The sequence below is a fragment of the Heteronotia binoei genome, chromosome 3, assembly GCF_032191835.1.
Source record: "Heteronotia binoei isolate CCM8104 ecotype False Entrance Well chromosome 3, APGP_CSIRO_Hbin_v1, whole genome shotgun sequence".
NCBI classification, from domain to species: Eukaryota; Metazoa; Chordata; class Lepidosauria; order Squamata; family Gekkonidae; genus Heteronotia; species Heteronotia binoei.
Window position 1 is genome coordinate 110,897,555 of NC_083225.1, and position 20,785 is coordinate 110,918,339.

The 20,785-nt window shown below is 40.6% G+C and overlaps 1 protein-coding gene across 4 annotated transcripts in view; it reads right to left on the reverse strand.

Annotated features, from left to right (window-relative positions):
• The window catches only part of NCAM2 (neural cell adhesion molecule 2), a 525,500-nt gene that overhangs the window by 30,006 nt on the left and 474,709 nt on the right, over nucleotides 1-20,785 (reverse strand). Inside the window, exon 16 of one of the 4 annotated variants that reach the window (XM_060234388.1) lies at nucleotides 13,155-13,296. The exons of 2 other annotated variants lie outside the window; for them this stretch is intronic. In XM_060234388.1, coding sequence (XP_060090371.1) covers nucleotides 13,190-13,296 — 107 coding nt within the window. In that variant the 3' untranslated portion in view covers nucleotides 13,155-13,189. Of the gene's footprint in view, nucleotides 1-13,154; nucleotides 13,300-20,785 lie in introns of those variants that run through there. One more of the 4 variants, XM_060234387.1, reaches the window with a different exon arrangement.

A 20,785-nucleotide genomic window follows, 5' to 3' on the forward strand; every position in this document is an offset into this window, starting at 1 on the left:
ATCCCTAGCCTTTCCATTACAAATCTGCAGATTCTGACTCCTCATTTTTGAAATGAATTCAGGAGAGAATCAGCATATAGGATTATACTGGAATACTAATAGCTACTGCCTATCTTCCCATGTTTCCAATTAGGGATGTGACTAAATTTCAAAATTTGTCTAGTTTGATTTGAATATCCATGTTTTTATTTCCCCCTCTTGATAAACCACCTTAGTCTATTTCCCCATATTTTTCACAGTGAATTAAAAGTAATGAACATTTCAACATTATTTTGTCAATTGCAAAAACGTGTTTGATATTGTATAAATGATGTAAGAATGGCATAAAAGAAAAGAATAATTAGTGATGATGAAATTGAGGCAAACTAGCCAATGACAGCGACAACATACAGAATAAAAAAGAAACAGAAATAACTACATTGGTTCATCCCTAGTCATAATCCAACTCCAATTGCATGTAACAACCTGAGATCATATGCAACCAATGGCTCCTTGTTAAGTATTAAAAGATGGATGTGGGTGTACAGTACCAATTTTATCTGTAGAATATTGCTTCTTCATGAGGATATCTTTGCTGGATTGGGGCATATATGGAAATGTATTTAATTATATGTAACGCATTTCAATACTATAAAGTTAGAGCCCAGTGGCATCTTGAAGATCAACAAAGTTTTATTCAAGGTATGAATTTCCTGTGCACACAGACTTCTTCATATAAAATACAATGGAAGAAAACCATTCAGACTTATAGACAGGATTGAAAAGCACAATGTAGACATTTGAGACAAAGCAGGAACAACAAATCAAGTGTACAGAGTCAACAGCTGTATGGATCCAATTAAGGAGAAACAACAGTTGAAGCAATAAATTTGTCAAAATAGGAGACAGGGCTGTAGCCAGGATTTTAAAAGTTGGGAGGCTTTTAAAAAGTTAGGGGGCACCCTTTCCCATCCACTGCGCGGCTTGCTGCTTCTTAGAAGCTTTCTTGGGTAGGGGCGAAAGCTGGAGGCTCTGGAAGTGGCCAAATTGAAGCAGCCAACCCTAAAATTTTGGAGTCGCGAAGAGACTGCACCTTGCATGCAAGCATGGGGCTTTCCTTCCACCTGCCTCCCCCCACCCCAACATTTTGCAGAGAGAGAGAGAGAAAACAGGCTGCCCCCTGGAAGTCAGGGGGCCCTGCTTGGAAGTCAGGGAGCTGTGCCCTCACAGGCCACCTGTGGCTATGGACCTGATAGAAGATAAGTGTGTAAGAACATCTTTTCTTATTGCGGGAAGTCAACTGAGATTCTAATTTCAATACTGTTGTATAGAATTTTTTGTGCATATCTTACAAATATGTTCACTTATATTCAAATGAGCAATAACTCTGCTCTTGTTGTAAAGAGTTCTCCTCTTAAAAACAAAAAATGGTCCAATGTTTACAGTGCTACTCATTGCATATGTTCTACATATTTGCTATATATGAAGAAGCCTATATCCATGAATGGGCCTGTCGATCAGTTAATCAGCGGGGCCTTTATTTTGTGCACAGTGGCTGCTCCTGAGTGTTCCCTCTTTCTCGTTTGCTCCCTGTCTGCTGAGAAGGCCTCTGCCTCCCTTTCTTGATTATAAACAATTGTATTGGCAACATATGGTAGCAAATCTATATCAATATCTTACAACTTAAAAAGAAAAATTTATCTACCCCATATCTTACTTTTCTCCCACCCCTCCCCCTGTTACTTGACCCCCACCAGTTTTATTTACTTAAAAAAACAAAAACAAATATTAAAGGTACCCTTAACTATTAAAAAACCCAAAAGTTATATTCTTCTTTTAAAACTTAATCATTATCAAAGACTGTCCAATGTCCTTTTATTTTCCACTCTTTTTCTATGTATCTTCCGAACTTCTTCCACTCCATCTTAAAAACTTCCAAATCATAGTCTCTTAATATTCTTGTTAATTTGTCCATCTCTGCCTCCCCTTCTGAGGGGCTGGAGAAAGAGCTGGGAGGTTGGGGGTCATCCCTCCCTCCTGGGTAATTTAAATCACGCAGGAGGGCACCTAGGAGTAGCTGCTGCCCTTTCTATGTCAGTGAAATGGCCTGACGATATATCACGCATAGGAAGGGCAGTGGCTGCTCCTAGGTGTTCCCCCTTCCTCGCTCACTCCCCTTCCACTCCATGTCTCTGTCTCCCCTTATGAGGAGCTGGGGGGAAAGCTGGGAGAGTGGGGGCTGCCCCTTTTCTCCTGGGTGGCAGCAGTGTTGGGGGGGGAGTCAGCGAGGAAGGGGGAATCCCCAGGAGCAGCCACTGCCCTTCCCGCACGTGATATAAAGGCCCTTTTACTGGCATGGAAAGGGCAGCAGCTGCTCCTGGGCATCCTCCCATGTGACTTAAATCACCTGGGCGGGAAGGGGTGGCCCCCCACCCTCCCAGCTTTCACATCAGCCCCTTGGAAGAGGCAGAGACCGTTGTGGTAGGGGGAGCAAGGAAGTGGGGGAAGGGCAGTGGTGCAGGAAGTCAGAGGGGGCTGGTGTGGAGCTGTCAGCCTAGGGCACCACGAAGCCTGGTACTGGCCCTGCACGCAGTGGATCTTTTACTGTCATTCTCACATCACATCAGTCCCTGAGCCATATTACAATCTGCTATTACTTAAGTATTATAAAGTCTCTTTCAATGTAATAATAATAATACATTTTTATTTATACCCCGCCCTCCCTGCCGAGGCAGGCTCAGGGCGGCTTACAAGCCATGGTACAAGCCATGATATAACAATAAAATCAGAATAATAATTAAAATACAATTCATAGATTAAATTAATTTAAGTTAAATAAATAATCCAAAAACCAGTATAATTTAATGGTGCTACAATTTCAGTGCATATATAAAGATGGCTTGATATTATTGGCAAGGTTCCACCTTAAAAGGCAAGTTGGAAGAGGGTGGTTTTACAGGCCCTACAGAACTGATTAAGATCCCGTAGGGCCCGCACCTCCTCTGGCAGCTGATTCCACCATTGGAGAGCCATTATCGAAAAGGCCTGCTCTTGTTGTTTTTAACTTGGCCTCCTTTGGACCAGGGATTTTCAGAAGGTTTTGTGAACTAGATCTCAGTGCTCTATGGGGAACATATGGAGAGAAACGGTCCCTAAGGTTGGCAGGTCCTTGGTCATATAGGGCTTTAAAGGAAATGACCAGCACCTTGTAGCGAACTCGGTACACAATTGGCAGCCAGTGCAGTTCCCGCAGCCTAGTCCCACTAACAGTCTGGCTGCTGCATTCTGCACTAGCTGCAGTTTCCGAGTTTGGTACAGGGGCAGCCCCATGTAGAGGGCATTACAGTAGTCTAACCTCGAGGTGACCGTTGCATGGATCACTGTTGTCAGATCGTCGCGCTCCAGGAAGGGGGCCAACTTCCTCACCCGCCTAACATGAAAAAAGGCGGATATAGCAGTGGCTGCTATCTGGGCCTCCATTGTCAGGGAAGGCTCCAGTAGCACTCCCAAGCTCCTGACTCTGCGCACTGGTACCAGTGACGCACCGTCAAAAAGCTGGTAGGGAGATCCCCTCTCCCAGCCCGCCGTGACCTAAGCAAAGGACCTCTGTCTTTGCTGGATTCAATTTCAGCCCACTCAACTTAAGCCAGCCTGACACGGCTTGCAACGCCCAGTCCAGACTTATAGACAACACAATGGACCTGCAGACTGGAAATAGAGTAGGTCCATGGTTAAATAGAGTAGCATATTATATGCTTTTCATTCAGAAGGCCCTTGCTTCAATCCCTGTTAAATGGGCATCTAGTAGGATATTTCTCTCCCTGATATCTGGAGAGCTACTGCCAATCGAAGTACACAATACTGAGCTAGACAGATCAATGGTATGACTTCCTATAAGGCTTCATAGTCAATGACAGTTACAATTTTTGCTTTCTGTATAAATATATTATCTGGACTGGGGACACTGTGTATTATTGCCATAGTGAAGGCAAACTGCATCAAGAAGTGACACTACAGAGGTAAAAGTGAAGATACTTATGAATTACAATGTTTGCAAATCAATCTGTAAAACTAATTCACTGAAATATTTAGATAAAAGGAGCATGAAAAACTGATATGACCAAAACACTCAAGTGTATAATAAACCAAAAGATCTTTCCTAAGGGCATTTAAGTTTAATGCAATTAGTGTAGCTGTCATATGAATGTTCTTAACACTATAATTTGGTTAGTGTAGGAAGGACTAAATGAATTTCAGCACAAAGCAGAGCACAAATTCATATCAAGAATACTATACAATAATACATGTTTATTTTTTTCTGATGAAGCAGTGTTTGACTTTGACATTTTATGCTCCTAAGAATTTTGTACATTAACTGTGATATTAAAAAGTTCAGAGCAACCGTAGCTTTAGAAATCAAAAATCCTTGTAAAGGAGGTTAAATCACTTTTTTATTACGAAAATGGAGCAAACATTACATAAAATAAAATAGACACTAAACATGTTATGAACGACGTGCATAAGGTTACATATGTTTTTGACATTACAGTTGGGAAGGTTTTGTTGGACATTACAATTACAATGTGTACACTTTTTGAAGAAAGGATCTGACGCATGACAGCACATCAGAATGGACTAACAGCCGTTAAAACAGAATGTCAATGGGACAAGAATGGAATGAATAAACTCTTACAAAATGTGTTGCAAATTATTGTAAATTATCTTTTTCTACATTTGTATGAGGTTATATTCTGAACTACCATTTCAAAGATTCCTAGTATTTCCAGTGTTCACTGTATAAACACACAAATACACAAATGATATTTCTTTTGTTTATATTAACAATATCAATTTAAAAAACAACTAAAAAGAGTACCTTTACAAAATAAATCCAATATGCATGACTTGTATTTGATTAGTAAAATAAATATTAAACCAGCCACACATTTCTGTATCCTGAGTTTTGCTTAAATGGGAGGGGTAATGCTAAACAAACATGCTGACAGTTCTTATAAGTATGACTGACCAAAAGACTATGAAAAATGTTAAATTTAACTTCATATTCTAAAGCAATACCACTATTTGGTGAGTAATTAATGTTACACTTCGTGAATTAATGGGTGTTAACAAGAATTGATAGGTATTGTAGTCTGTATTCAGTCTTTAAGAAACCTATATAATTGAATGATGCACATTACAACAGTTGCACAGACTGCTGCAAACTTTTGATTGTGGTCTCTACTTTTCAACTTTTGACTGGCATACATTCAACAAATATGGAGTGTAAAGATATCGTGTGCCTATAGATGATGAGAATATAGACAGTGAGACTGTAACTTCAATCTAGAGTGAAGTGTGACAATCATGTAGTAAACTTTCCTGCTTTGCCTTCTGCTGCAGCTTTCTGTCACTCTTGAAATCATGCTCCACGTAGGGCTGCCAAGTTCCAGACAGGAGGTGGGGTATCCCCCACTTTGGGGGGCCTCAACCCACCAGCATGGAACAGGCCACTGGGGAATCCCCACTCCCAAAGAGCCCCGTTGTTGCATATGTGCCCTGCATGATGATGTCACCCAGAAGTGACATCATGGCGCCGGGCACGTCATGCTGGGGATGCTCTAGGATTCATGATATCAAAGAGTTTTTACCATGAATCCTAGAGTGTCCCTGGTGCAATGACATCACTTCTGGGTGAAGGGACTTGGCAATCCTAGCTCTAAGGCACATTGGACCTGTGAGAACAGTATGAAGGGCAAGGTGGGATTCTACCAGTTTTCTGTTTGTGGAAGTGGCCTCATTCAGTGGAAAACATGGTTTAAAATCCCATAGTATCAACTATTTAAAAGCTATAAAAATAATAAGCAGAGTATGGGAGCTGTTTGGCATAATTTATCCCTTGAGAATTACTCTTTTTTTGGTCCTCTCTTCTTTATCACTCTTACTTCACTCTCTTATCACCCTAAGTGCACAGTGTCTTCTCCTTTCCCACCTTCATTCAGATTTTCCTACTCCCATATTCTGCAACTTCATTCTCTGGTTTCTATTCTTTACTTTAGCATACTTTAATTTAGTACCCAAGGCTCATCCAATGAAATATAATAATAAAGAGTGAGAATACACACAACTTTAAAGCTTTTGGAATATTTGTCTCGTTCTTTTTTGCTTTTTCATTCTTAAAGCTTTTGGGAAAGAGAAACTTACATAGTTGCATTCGGTCATAGCTAGATGTTTACAAAGTTACTATTATGAATTGTCTTCAACAAACTTTAAATAGCTAATGAATAGTTAATCTGACATATTCATTTTAAATCACATCTTAAGTCACATCTATAAAAAGGAAAATGAAATAACAGAATTTATCTTGCTAAATAAAAAATACAATCTAGAATCGAAGAGAGTTCAGACTCATTGTATATTTTTAACACATGATTTTACACAAATCACATGTATTTACTATGCCACTGTTACATGGATAGTAATTTTTTGCATATTTAGAAAAAATAGTTCCATGTATTTTTGAAAAATTATCACTTCTATCTACAATCAACGTACATTCTTAAATACAAGACATTATTTTTGTTAGTTGCTAAAGTGTCTAATGAAAATGGACTGACTTTGTATGGCTGACTACCTGAATAGTACAATATTTAAAGTGACAGATTTGGAGGAATCACTTCACTATGGATTCTTGTAGGTGTTGGAATTATGAGATTGCCAAATTTATTTAAAGGTTAATCTTATCAGCATGCTGATACACTTTTTTGCATACTAGACCCATCCATTTGAATATAAAAATTTAAGGAATAAATATGTGACTAAACCACACAATTCAGTGTTATTCCTTTCAGAACGAAAAATATCGATATCAGTGGTCTGTAAGAGAGGTGGAAAATTCAGAGAAATTGCCAGTATTATTTCTCATTGTAAATCAGAAGTTATTAAACTGAAATTACAATTTGTATGGGTTACATCAAATGGAGTACTTTAAGAAGAAGCAAAAAACAGAAATACATTATTCTGTCTGCATGGGTATAAACTCCTCTTTAGAAAAAAAAAGTCTCATAATGGGATGTGGATTATACTGTGTGAGTAGAATATCAGTTCTCAAAATGGCAACTCTTCTGGAGTTCTTCTGTCACACACTGTTCATAAACTTGGCCTACTTTTTTATCCCACTAAAATAGTTTTATATGGTTTAACAAGGGAGTAAGAGTAGACACAACAGTCACTTTAAGAAAAATGGATTGACAGCACCAGATTGCTGATATTTTTACCATTCTTACAGTTTATGTGGAATTGTCCCATCAATAAATGGGAAAAAATCTGAGTATCAAATTTACTATAATTTGATTCACTATCAAATTTACTATAATTTGATTCACTATCAAATTTACTATAATTTGATTCACTGTCTTAGGAAAGAACCATGGCTTAATGATATAGCATCTGTTTCGTATGCGGAAGTTCCCAAGTTCAGTCCCTGGGATTTCTAACTAAAACAGGCAGTTGGTGACTCATTTTGATAGGCCCTGTTCTGGCCGCAATAAGACAGCTTCTTGTGTGTTTGGTGTTGCAAATAATTACCTATTTTTAGTAACATGCAAATTTAAGACATTGTAATGCTCCAAACTGCCTTACTGGCTACTTTTGTTTTCCATTCATTATTCTATCTGAAGTTTATACATTATTTGGAATTCTAGGGATACATTTGGGCAAAATCTTGGTGACTTGGACCACATCCTAGTTTTAAATCTACATGATTTCCTTTAATACATTTTTTATCCTTTCAAATATTAATGCCAGTTCAAACACATTATGGAAACATGATGAACATAAGCTAACCTCTTTATGGCAACAAAGGACAGTTTAATATTATTCTGTAAAAACTGACTAAACAACAGTGGTTTTCAAAATTATGGGACATTGTTCATATGGAAGATCATATAATTTGGGGAAAAAAAGGACTGCTATTGCAATGGTACTTAACTTTAGTTACAACAATATATGCAGTGCACATGTGTTAATTTAAGCATATAGAGTCAATATTTGGAAATATAACAGTTGCATGATATAAATTGTGAAGGAAAAGGATTTAAATGAAATCTATAGTTATGGTATTAAGGCACAGTTTAATATTTTAATACTTTATTCTAATGTAATTTATTTTCATTTATTTGTGCCACATAGTTATATGGAGTCATACAACAGTTGAAAATAAAGTGTAGAAAACCCTATCATTCTTCCACCAAGAGAACAGATTTGTGACAGAAATTACACTGTTTCTTTTTCCAATGAAACCATAACCTATGTGTGATGTGTTATGCTCAACTTCAGAATCAATGAAAATTGCCCCATCCCTTCTTGGATGAGATTTTTTTGCTCCATTGTGGAGTTTGTTCCACTTACATGAAGCGTGAAGAGGGAAGTTTTTGCTGATTCTCCCTTTTTTCTGTAAAAAGGTAAATGTAGTCCCCTGTGCAAGCACCAGTCGTTTTTGACTCGTGTGACGTTGCTTTCACAACGTTTTCACAGCAGACTTTTTACGGGGTGGTTTGCCATTGCCTTCCCCAGTCATCTACACTTTCCCCTCAGCAAGCTGGGTACTCATTTTACCGACTTCGGAAAGATGGAAGGTTGAGTCAACCTGGAGCTGGCTACCTGAACCAGCTTCCACTGGGATCGAACTTGGGTCGTGAGCAGAGGGCTCCGACTGCAGTACTGCAGCTTTACCACTCTGCACCCCCCACTAATGCTTCCTCTAAACTGTGGAGTCTTGAGAGCAAAAAATCTACTTCGTGAGCTACTGGCAAAGTTGTGAGCAAGCAATTTGGTTACTGCATAGATTAGTGTGCTCTAGAGCCATCCTTCCTGAGCTAAGACAAAAATGTGTGAGCTGGAGGCTAAAAAATAATATAATAATAATAATAATAACTTTTAATTTCTATCCCGCCCTCCCCGCCGAAGCAGGCTCAGGGCGGCTCACAACATAAAATACATTATACATCAAATAACATAAATTGCAAATAAAATCCAAGTTAAGACAAATTACAAGTTAAAATTTACAATGTACAATATAGTGCTAAAACATTCGATCTTCAATAATTCCATAAAATTCAGTAACCAAGAGCAATTTTTTAAAGGCATTTCCTAGTTTATCACTGGTTGAAGGCTAGTTTATAGAGGTGGGTCTTACAGGCCCTGCGAAATTGTTCCAAACTCCGCAGGGCCCGCACCTCCTCCGGGAGTTGATTCCACAGCAGTGGAGCAGCAATAGAGAAGGCCCTATCTCGGGTGGCCTTCAATCTGGCCTCCCTTGGCCCAGGGACGGTCAGCTGGTTTTTTCCAGCTGACCGCAATGCTCTTTGGGGCTCATATGGGGAGAGACGGTCCTTCAGGTAGGCAGGTCCTCGGCCATATAGGGCTTTAAAGGTGATAACCAGCACCTTGTAACGAACTCGGTATCCCACTGGCAGCCAGTGCAGTCCGCGCAGCCCCGGCTGTATGTGCTCCCATCTTGGGAGTCCCAGCAACAGCCTAGCCGCCGCGTTCTGCACCAGCTGCAGCCGCCGAGTTCGGCACAGGGGCAGCCCCATGTAGAGAGCGTTGCAGTAATCCAGTCTCGAGGTGACCGTAGCATGGATCACCGTTGCTAGGTCACGGCGCTCTAGGAAGGGGGCCAGCTGCTTCGCCCGTCGAAGATGAAAGAACGCGGACTTGGCAGCGGCCGCTATCTGTGCCTCCATTGATAGTGAAGGCTCCAGAAGAACCCCCAAGCTCTTGACCCTGTGTGCCGCTTTCAGCTGCACACCGTCAAAAATCGGCAAGGGGATTTCCCTTCCCAGGGCACCGCGACCCAAGCAAAGGACCTCTGTCTTTGTTGGATTCAACTTCAGCCCGCTCAGTCTGAGCCAACCTGCCACGGCTTGCAATGCTAGGTCCAGGCTTTCTGGGACGGAGTCAGGTCGGCCGTCCATTAGTAGATAGAGCTGGGTGTCATCCGCATATTGATGGCACCCGAGCCCAAACCTCCGGGCAATCTGGGCAAGGGGGCGCATGTAGATGTTAAATAACATCGGAGAGAGAACTGCCCCTTGTGGCACCCCGCACACTAGGGGGTGCCTCCGGGACAGCTCCCCCCCAATTGCCACCCAAAAAGCTGGAGACTCACACTAACTCAGCTTAAAGGTAATACTGCCCCCCCATCAACCCTCAGGAGTGACTTGAGGAAAAACACAGGGATGTTCACAAGGAAAGAGAAGACAGTAAATACCATTCCCAAAAACTTGCTCTGTTTATAGAGTGCCTGGAACCAACCCAAAGTGTATTTCCTTTCTTCATCATTTACATCAGTTAGCTCTTTAATCTTCTGTTCTTTTGCAACTGATGTTAAGAAATTATATAAAGAAAGCAATGATTGTATAAGAAGTTGTCTTATTCAGACTCATTTTTCACCAAACACTATACAACTGGATTTGCTCTAAGGATTTTAGACAGAGGCCTTTCTCCAGTTCTTTTAATAGTTGCCAGAAATTGGACTTTCACTGCCTTTTTCTTATTGCTCCATGCCCCTGCACATTTAAAAAATCCCTTATTTAGAGTCAGAGGATCCTTCAGAACAGCCTTTAATTTTACATGTTATGAGGAAGGGCTAAGGGTGACTCACAGAAATATTCAAACCATGGTGTTAAATGGCTTGGACATGATAGCTGCAAAATTCAGTGTTCTTATATTTTGCTTTGCATACATTAGAAGAAGTACAACCATATCTCCAGAAAAAAAATATTAAGTCAGATCCTTGTTTTTTATTTTCAAAGAATGAACTCTTTTCATTGTAAAGGAATTCCTTTGCTGAAAAGGAAAGTCTGGGTGTAGAGAACCAATAAAGCCAGCTTTCTATTGAATTGTTTCAGACATAAGAATATATGACATAAAAGCTATAATATAATATAACCTCATAATATATGGATCAATGGAAACTACATGGGAATTTTAACAAACTATTAAAAAAAGAAGCTACTACTAACTGCTGTTTTGGTAAAGCCAATGTAGATATATTTCTTCTCCTGCTCAACAATTTAGAAAGGGTGGAATGCAGAAAGAAACAAACATTTTCATATAGACATGAAGCCGTGAAAGCTATCAAGACCAGTGACAGTAATAAACACAATTACTACAACATTTCTTTGTGGCATTTAGCTTATATGCAACTATTAATTTCAAATAGATTTAATAAATGGCATGGATCAGGAGATTTGCTGCACCTCAGATGTTTGCTCTCTGGCTTGGGGTCTTCTTACATTTTCAAATGTATGATGCATGAGAAGTCTACTTCTCAGTGGTAATAGTTTGTTCTGCCAACTACTATACTACATCAAATATGTGAGTGCAATATATTAGCTGGCAGTAATATCTATTGCAATTCCAGTAACCTATATGAAAGAACACATTTTCATACTTAATGGATGAAGGGTTTGATACTTACTTAAATGTAGCCCTTTGCTGCTTTGACTTCCCATCTATCTAAGAATTTACATTCTAATTAGGTCAATAATATGAACCATTGCCTTTTAACTGAATGAATGTAATTGTAAATCATTCTGCCAATAACTACTTTTGGTGCTTTTAAAATATAAAACATTTGGGGTAAAACTGAAAAATTATAGTTTCACAGGGGAAACCGTGAAGAAGTATTATTTTAGGCATGAATTACATTTTACTAACAAGAAATATATTTTTCTTTTGGCTTTGGGACAGTATTCTGAGTGAGATTTCAAATATGTTCAGAAGGAAAAGCAGGGAGGATTCCCCAAAGTTTATTACAAAATTTAAAGAGGTACAAAATTAGAGATGCCAGTCCCCAGGTGGGGCTTGGAGAACTGCTAGAATTACAGGCCATCTCCAGACTACAGATATCAGTTCCCCTAGAGAAAGCTGACAATTTGGAGCGTGAATTCTATGGCATTGTACCCCACTGAGGTCCCTGTCCTCTGCAAGCATCACACCAACACATCCAGGAACACATCCGGCCTACATTTGGCCGACAGGGGGCACCTCCCCCAATGTCACTGGCACGATAACATCACCTGGAAGTGATGTCCTTGCACTGGCGACGTCTCACAGTGGCCACTATAGGCGTTTCCGGGAAAACTCTTATGGTTTTCCCGTACGCTGTAGCCATTTGGCAGGGGAAAACTCTATGGTACAATAGATACCATAGAGTTTTCCCCTCCCAAATGGCTAGAGCATCTGGAAAAACTATAGAGTTTTCTCAGAAATGCCTAGAGCGGCCACCACACAATGTCGCCAGAGCAATGACGTCAGTCACAGGTGAAATCATCACGCTGCGCACTTTGGTAAATCCCCCAGCGGAGGCTCCGAGGGACTTGGCAACCCTAAAATGTACACTCTGATATACACAGAGAGTCATCTCACATGGACAGGCTTTTACAGTAACTTTAATATCAGAGATATTCACATCTTGGGCATGGATAATGCACAAGGTCTCCTTGATAATAAGTGAATGGAGAAGCTGTTGTGAGCCCACAAAAAAGCCTTCCCATATGCTTTAGAGCTCTGACATGTAATGAAGGATCCATCAGCAAGGCTTGAACTGACAACTTTTAACATATTTGGGAGGGGGAAACCAAAGAATATATAATTATATTTCAGTAAAGGCACAGCAATATGCATAGTGGTATGTATAAAAAAAAATCTAATTGAGGACTCCAGTACGATGCTAAAGACGATCTATGAGTAAGCCACAGCTCCTTCACAATTATTTGCAAAGAAACATAATTGAGACAGGATGGAAATATTGCACCCAAACCAAGCTGCAAGCAGCCAATCAAAAGCTGTGTGTTAATTTTCAGAATGAATCTATTTCCACAAGTGATTCTATTTTTGTTTTTTAGCTTGAAAGGTATCACTTCTGTATTTTAAATTAAATTTACATTCTAGTCAAAGAGGTTTTTGCATTGAAATTACTAATGAAGGAAAGGAAAGAAATTATTGAAGTATCACTTTTGAAAATTGTCTTAGGCTTCTTTGATAAAAAAAAACCACTTGCAAAGAATAATCATGCATAGTTTCTTCAGTTGCTTTCATGATTATGTAACATAACAAATACTTTAAAAGAATGCCAGGAAAGTTCAACATTTATGCAGATCCGTTAAAGAAAAAGGAAAATCATTGGTTTGGCTGTCCACTAATATTAAAATACACACAGTAGAGTTATGACTATAAAGAAAACAAAATCAGCAGCGCTCAAATGCCATGACTGGCTTCCATTTCCACCTGTACGAGCTTCACAGCAGGTATCTGCTTTGATGAAGATTGAGATAAAAATCCGAATAAAAGAATTAAGAAAAAAAATGAAAAATATTATAAGGTATGTGGGAAAAGAAAATTAAAAGGACAGTGAGAAAGAAAAGAGAGAAAAATAATTAATGCAATATTTACACAATGCCAAAGTCAATTTTTAAACCAATCATTTTAAATATCAAATGCCAAAAATGTATAGTGTGAAACTAAATGCTTCTAAAAGTAGCAAGAATAGACAGGGTTTGCCCAGATGCTAGGACTTGTCCATTCAACAGTGTTGTGTGAAACCAGAATGCCTTCAGCTGTGCTCCATTTTCACAAGGAGGAGGGAAGAGCTTTAAATGCTCATAACTGAAATAAACTGAGTCTGTGACATCTTAAAGCAGCCATTTGTTCCCGTGAGGTTTTGCCAAGTAACACTCAAACAGACTTCCTCTATGTAAACAGTGAAGCTTTATTGATATGTTACAAGTTCAGACCTTTCCTTTATGAAGGCCTTGCCAGAAGTGAAAGTAAGAATCACAGATGTTATTAAGTAATTCAGGAAAGTGAGGGCTCCGCCCCTCCACCAGAGACTTTCTAACTTATAGCAGTTTAAAGGGAACACATCTTCTCTCCAGAGAAGTGAAGGTTATTCCCAGCCTCAGTCTTCAGATGGTGAGTGGAAGGAGGGGAAGGGCCCTCACATACCCAGGCAGCCACCAGGAGAAACAAGATAACTTTTCACAGACCATTCCAAGAACAATACATATTCAATACACCACAACCCCAGAATATACAGTAATGGTTATATGTTAAAAATAAGAGTGGAGGAAGGCATGACAGGAGACATTGCATGACTCCTGACAGTTCCTTAACTGATCTGCCGTACAAAATTAATTAGTTGGAAACTTTTCTGTTGTTATTCCAAGTATTGCAGGTCCATGTGGAATTTGCTTCAGAATGACTAGATATACTCAGCATTTACTATGGTATTGTATTCTAATATTGTTCTTAATTTTTAGTTTATTAAGTTTTATGGCCATAAAGCAGACTATAAGTTCTCAACTTAATAAGAATAATAATTTAAAGAAAATCTGTTGAGTACAAGATCTATTGAAATACTGACAGCCACAAAACAGCACACTAAATCATTTTGTTTGGTATTCGGGTCAGTTCTGGAGTATAAAACCATTTTGGTTTTCTGGCTATGAATATGTTTTTCCTTATATTATCATTTGCTGTATGAATAACTCTGCATGTGTATGTGTGTGGGTGTATATGTGGCCTGTACCAGGTACAGACTTAGTGGGATAGTAACAGTCCAATGCTATGTATACTAACTCAAAATGTAAGCATCATTACATCAGAGTCAAAGAAATCACTTGTGCTGAAGAATTACTTGGATATTTAGCTTGAAGCAAGATTAAATTTAACTGACACAACACAGTGTGTTATCAGCTACTTTGTTTACATAAAGGACAGAATTCTGCATCTAATTGTTAATATTTTATTACTCTAAAAAGCCTTCCATATGGAAATGATAAAGAGCTAATTTAGAAGAAAAAGTGGAAATGGTAATTCTTAATTAACATGTTTATTGTAAGTTTCTTTAAGGGTGAACAATTTACAAACAGTTGTCAATTATGAAATGTAAGCAGGGGACCCAAGAGGACTTGTGGGGACAACTCATTTTCCACATACCAATATCTCCTTTTACCCTATTCCAGGCAGTCTGCATACCCTCTCCTCTTCTATTACCTTCTCTCCTTATCACTCACCAAACAATCTAACTGTATCCTCACCCATTTTAAGTTATATTCATTAGTTATTTGCTTCATTTATACCACAACTTTCTCAACAATGAACATCCACAGCAGCTTACATCATTTTCCCTCCATATTATCGTCACAACAATCCTGTAAGTTAGTTAGGTTGAGTGATTGGCTCAAGGTCACACAGTGAGTTTCTACAACAAATTAAACCTGGGTTTCCCAGATCCTAGTGTCAAAGTCTAACCACTTTACCACACTGGCTTTTACTGGGTGGCTGCTGTTCAAAACTAGTGAGTACCTGGGCCTAGATGAGTCATGCAAGTCACATGGTAGCCACTAGTCTGTTAGTTCTTGATGGGCCTGGCCACACAAGTCCTTCCTTAAAGCCCAAAACAGATACCCTGCTTTTTACGGACCAAATACCCTGCTTTTTACTGACAAAAATCAAGGTTTGACAGCTAGCAGTACTACTGCGGTTATCTAGCAATGGCCACTAACAAATGCAATTCTTAAAACTACAGGCACTGCTTCTATTATTTTGGGGTATTTTATAACCCCAGTTTGTTTGTTTTTTATTATTATTTATATTTCATTTTGGATTCTTCATATGTTTATACAAATATCTGTTAGATCTGTTCATGGCCACAGTCTTCAGATTTCTATATATATTTCTATATATGAGAAGCCATTTTGAGAATTAAAAATATGGATAATGGTTTCAACTCTTGATGGTTAGGAGAAAGCAGAAAGTATTTGAAAGCATTATGCCCTGGGTCTGTTCTCTTAAGAAGTTGTGGAGACCCAGCCCGTATTCTAGAGGAGGTGAAACGCTGTCTAAGGCTTTTGTGTGAAATTGGCAGTTTTGTTACTGGAAAATTCATATAATGAAGTGTACTTTAATAATCTAAGATAGTACGCCATAACCAAATTCCTTTAAAACCCCACTTAAAATGTCTCTTCCTTCAACACATAAGTTGCTCCTATTGGATTGTGTAGTACTAGGAATAAGGCTCATTGTGAGGAAAAATACAATGGGCTCTATTAAGAGGCTCTGAACAAGTATCCTCCAACCCTTGCTGTCTTCCTACCCACCCAAGTGAAGGCATTCCCTCCCCCCACCCTTGGTGCCTTTCCATCCCCTCCAACTACCACCCCCTCCAAAACCACCTCTTCCTCTCAACTGCCCCTGCACCCTTGGCATGTCACTAATCTCCCCACCCATGACATTCACTCACCCCACACTTGCTGTATTCTCAATGCCCACCAAATCTTTGGCCTTCACTAACCCCCCACCCTTGCTGTCTTTCCACCCACCCCCAACCTTGCCATTCAATTACCCCTCTTGCTGTCTTCCCACAAACCCCACAGCTGAAAAAGATGCTAGGTCCCCCCCCCCACCTGCATGTGTGTCTCCATGTTTGTGGTGGCTCAAAGCCCTGAAATAGGCCCAGAATGGAGATAAGGAAGAACAATTATGGGGGGGGGGGGTCAGGGGGCATAGCAACAGTTGCACAGATGCTGAAGCTCAGCATTCCTTTTGTTTACAGTGCATTTTTGCCACCTTTTCCTGTCATATTTAGCATTGAAGTGCTTAGCATCAGCCCGAGCTTGTGGTGCGATCCAGGTTTTTTTGCCTGGCTTGGTTGTGTTATGGTATACCATATAGTATGTGGCTCAAGGTGGACATTGTCTGTAGGGGAATTGATCTGACTTCAGCTTTCCATCCCCCCTCCCCCACAGCCTCTATTAAGGAAAAGTACAGTCTTTCTTCACAGTAGAGACCAAAGCAGGAGGGAAGTGCCCTGACCAGGGTGTAATGACACAGTCCACCCTGCAAAGCAGTCATTTTCTCAAGGAGAACTGATCTCTGCCACCTGGAGAGCAGCTGTAATTCTGAGAGATATCCAGTCCTCACCCGGAGATTGGCAACAATGGTCCCCCAGAAGAAAGCTATAGCATTAGAGACTATAGCATTGCACCTCTCTGAGGTCCCACCCCTCCTCAAACCCCATCCTTTCCAGGCTCCATTCCAAAAATCTCCAGGAGTTTCCCAACCCAAAGTTGGCAATCCCATCTCCTTCCCAGCACCAGTAGAAAGCAGCCAGATGTAGGGTAGCCAACCTCTAGGTGGAGCCTGAAGATCTCCTGGAACAACTGAACTCCAGACAACAGATCTCTCTCCCCCTGTAGAAAAAAACTGCTTTGGAGGGTGACTCTATGGTAGGGTTTCCCAAACTTTTCTTTCCCGTGGCCCAGTTATTTTTACATTTCTCCTTCGTGGCCCACTAAAATTTGGGGGTGGAGCCAGGAGACTTTGGGGGTGGAGCTGGGAGACAGGAATCATGTCATTTCCTGTGCTATCACTTCTAGGTCAAGGGCCAAGTGATGTCACTTCTGGGGCACACTAAACCAAAACTTCACCTTTTCCTGTGATGTCACTTTCAGGACACTCCCCCAAACCTGGCTCTTCTTCTGAAGTAACTTTGTTCTCAGAAAAATCTTTCTGAAAATCATGCTGAACCAAAATGGGGGTGAAAAGTGTGCGGTCTGCAACTTTTTCATACATTCCCAGGGTCCTCTCTTTCCACCCCCACACCTGCATGCACCTATCTGTTTGTGTGTTCTTCTCCAGTTTGTAAGCACTTCTAATGCCCATGTTCAGTTGCCTGCACCACCTACACACTCATTCCTCAACAACACTGGCCAGTGTATGCAGTTGGGAGTGCAGTTGCCATTGCCATCAGAAATGCCAGCACTGTGGCCCTGACAGCTGCTCTACCTCAAAATATGCTGACACATTTAGTAGGCCCTTTCTTCAGCTGCTACTACTGGAACCCTGCCTCAAGCTACAACCAAGCTTGCTTGGTTTCAAGAAAAAATTTTGACAGCTATTTTTCATACTTTTCTTTGGCTGAAACACTGGGAAATAGCTGTGAAAGGTAGCAGAGAACTGTACTGCATTAATGAATTAATTTCAAGTTATATGAAGTTCACACAAGCTTTTCTGCAGTTCTCCCAAAAAGGTTATTTATGAGGGGCTTGCAGCTTTTTACTGGCTGTGTTCCCCATGCCTTTAAAAGCAACCTGTTGAGCAGATATTTAGCCAGTGAACTTCTTTCATCCTTTTTAATACCTACAGGAGGAGTTTAATTTTGGTGTCAGACAGCCGTTAAGAGCAGGACCAATAAAATGGTACCATCATTTCCAGTGCTGTTGAGATATAAACAGTAATCTCCAATAATCTCTTTCTGCCCCACACCTCTCACTCTCACTCACTCACACAGAAATCTCATAGAAAGGCCAGCTGGCTACAACTGGGGGTGCCAACTTTTCATTGGCATAGCTCCTATGTCTGCAACAACAGTATGATGAACAAAAAAGTTTCATCCAGTAAAAATGGAAGGAAAGATATGAACATGGGCATTAGAAGTGCTTACAAACTGCCCATATTTGGAGGGGGGAAACCAAAGAATATATAATTATATTTCAGTAAAGGCATTTTAGACTCTGTGATCTCTCCCCTGAGTCCCTAGCAATGATGGAACTGAGGGATGCGAAAGAACTTTTGCGCCTGAGGTTGGTTGAGCTGGAACTGAGATCTGCTAGAGCTAGTCTTTCTGCGCACATTTTCTTAGGGAAGCAAGCCGAAGTACTGTCCCCAGCCAGGTATCTTTTCAACATCACTATCCCAAAATATCGGATAGCTTTCTCAAAAGCACGACTCAACGCACTTTTCTCTTCGGTGCTTTTGGGACGTTACGCTGGGTACCCATATCTGGAAAGATTGTGCCCCTGTAATTGCAATGAGGTCGAAACAACTCTCCACATCGTTTTGCGGTGCCCTAATTACAATGACTTGAGGGCAAGATTAATCTCTCCAATTCTCGGGTCCTTGGCGGGCAGGCCGGAGGATGAGCAGATTGCCTTCCTCCTGTCTGACACTCATTCTGATGTTTCATCTAAGATTGCCCGTTTCTGTTATGTTGCTCAGTTGGAAAGGAGGGAAATTGAGAATGTAAATCTTGGTTATGAGTTTTAACAATATGTGCAATAGTTGGCGTGAGGAATTTTGTGTAAGAGGTGATGGGTTTGTTTTTATGATTTTGTTTTTGTTTGTATTAAGCTGGTCGGATGACCGTGAATAAAGTACTACTACTACTTCTTTGTTGCCCAGGCCTCCTGGGGAAATCTCTCCAAAAGAACATACTGCAAGGCATTTGAAAGCTCATACCTTGAAGAACACTTCATAGGTCTAAAGTGCCAGTGGACTTCAGCTTTTCTCTCAAACACTGGGGGGGGGGGAGAAGGAAGGAGAGGCAGCCCAGCTCCTCTCTGCACAACACAGAGATAGGGGAAGGAAGGAAGCCAAACGGAGCTCAGGTTTTGCAGCCTGTGTCAGTCTTCAAGGCTAGCTTTTCTCTGCACAACAAAGAACGGGGGAAGGAAAGAAGCAGAGCAGAAGTCATGCTTTGCTGAGGGTGAGGCTAGCTTTGGCTTTTCTTGTGACCTGGTAGTGAGGCTTCCGTGGCCCAGTATCAGGTCACGACCCTGCAAATGAGAAACACTGCTCTATGGCATTCTATTCAACTGTGGCCTCTCCCTTTACTGATAGAAGCAACCTTGACTGCCTAGCAACAGCCTTTGGCTAGCAGCTCCCCTAGTGGCCCAGTTCTTATCTTTCCTGGAATGAGGCTGAGGGGAGGACAGAGAGAGGGAGTGACGGGAAAGAGGCAGCAGCCATGGCCTCTGAGGAAATGCTCCAGATGGGGCCAGGCCCTGCCGCCTAATCACATTTCAGTGGTGGCAGTGGCTCCCTGGCTATTTTGGTGGCCTTTGAAGGCTGCATGTGCTGTGAGGCTGTCTGTGTGGGCTGTTGATGGGCAAAGGTCTGTTGCCGGTGGTGGCCATAATGACTTTTGTGAGGCCGCAGTAGAGCAGAAGCCCTTTCTGATGCCGGTTGACAGAGAGGACACAGAGAAGTGTTGGAGATATGTCTGTCTCTGAGGTAAGACTATTTTGGCAGTTTGTTCAACATTCCCTGGCCTCACTTACTAAAAAACCTCTGCCATATATTACTGGAATTTGAACTACTATATGTCAGGGTGGCCAAGGTAGCTCTCCAGATGTTTTTTGCCTACAACTCCCATCAGCCCCAGCCAGCATGGCCAATGGCTGGGGCTGATGGGAGTTGTAGGCAAAAAAACATCTGGAGAGCTACCGTTGGCCATCCCTGCTATATGTTAATGCTTTATCTTGAGAAGAGAAGAAATGCTAGGACCTATTTCAAACTGTTCAACAAAGTTCAAATTATTTCCTACTCCAATGAGAATAGACTTTCTACTCTTTATGTAAATCACCTTCCCCATTTCTATGTATTTTTATTCCTCTTGTCTTTGTACTATACAGTGTATGCAGTTTGACCTTTAATTGGCATCAGGTTTCTAGCCTAAGAAAAGTGTTTATCTTTCCATCAGTAAATCATACAGTATAGTGAACTCTAATGGGCTCTGTATAATCTTCAATGAATTATTACAACTCCTGGAAAATTTTCTGTAAGACATCACTCTTTCTATTAGGATTCTCAATCAGCAGCACTGAAAAGTCCTTCAACTTGAGAAACAACCTTTTTGACTCAAAACAATCTGCATTTCTGGCTGTAATATAAATTAAGTCTTATGAAAAGCTAGAAAGTCCAGAGATTTTAACCATATGACAGTAATGATTGTGGCTGA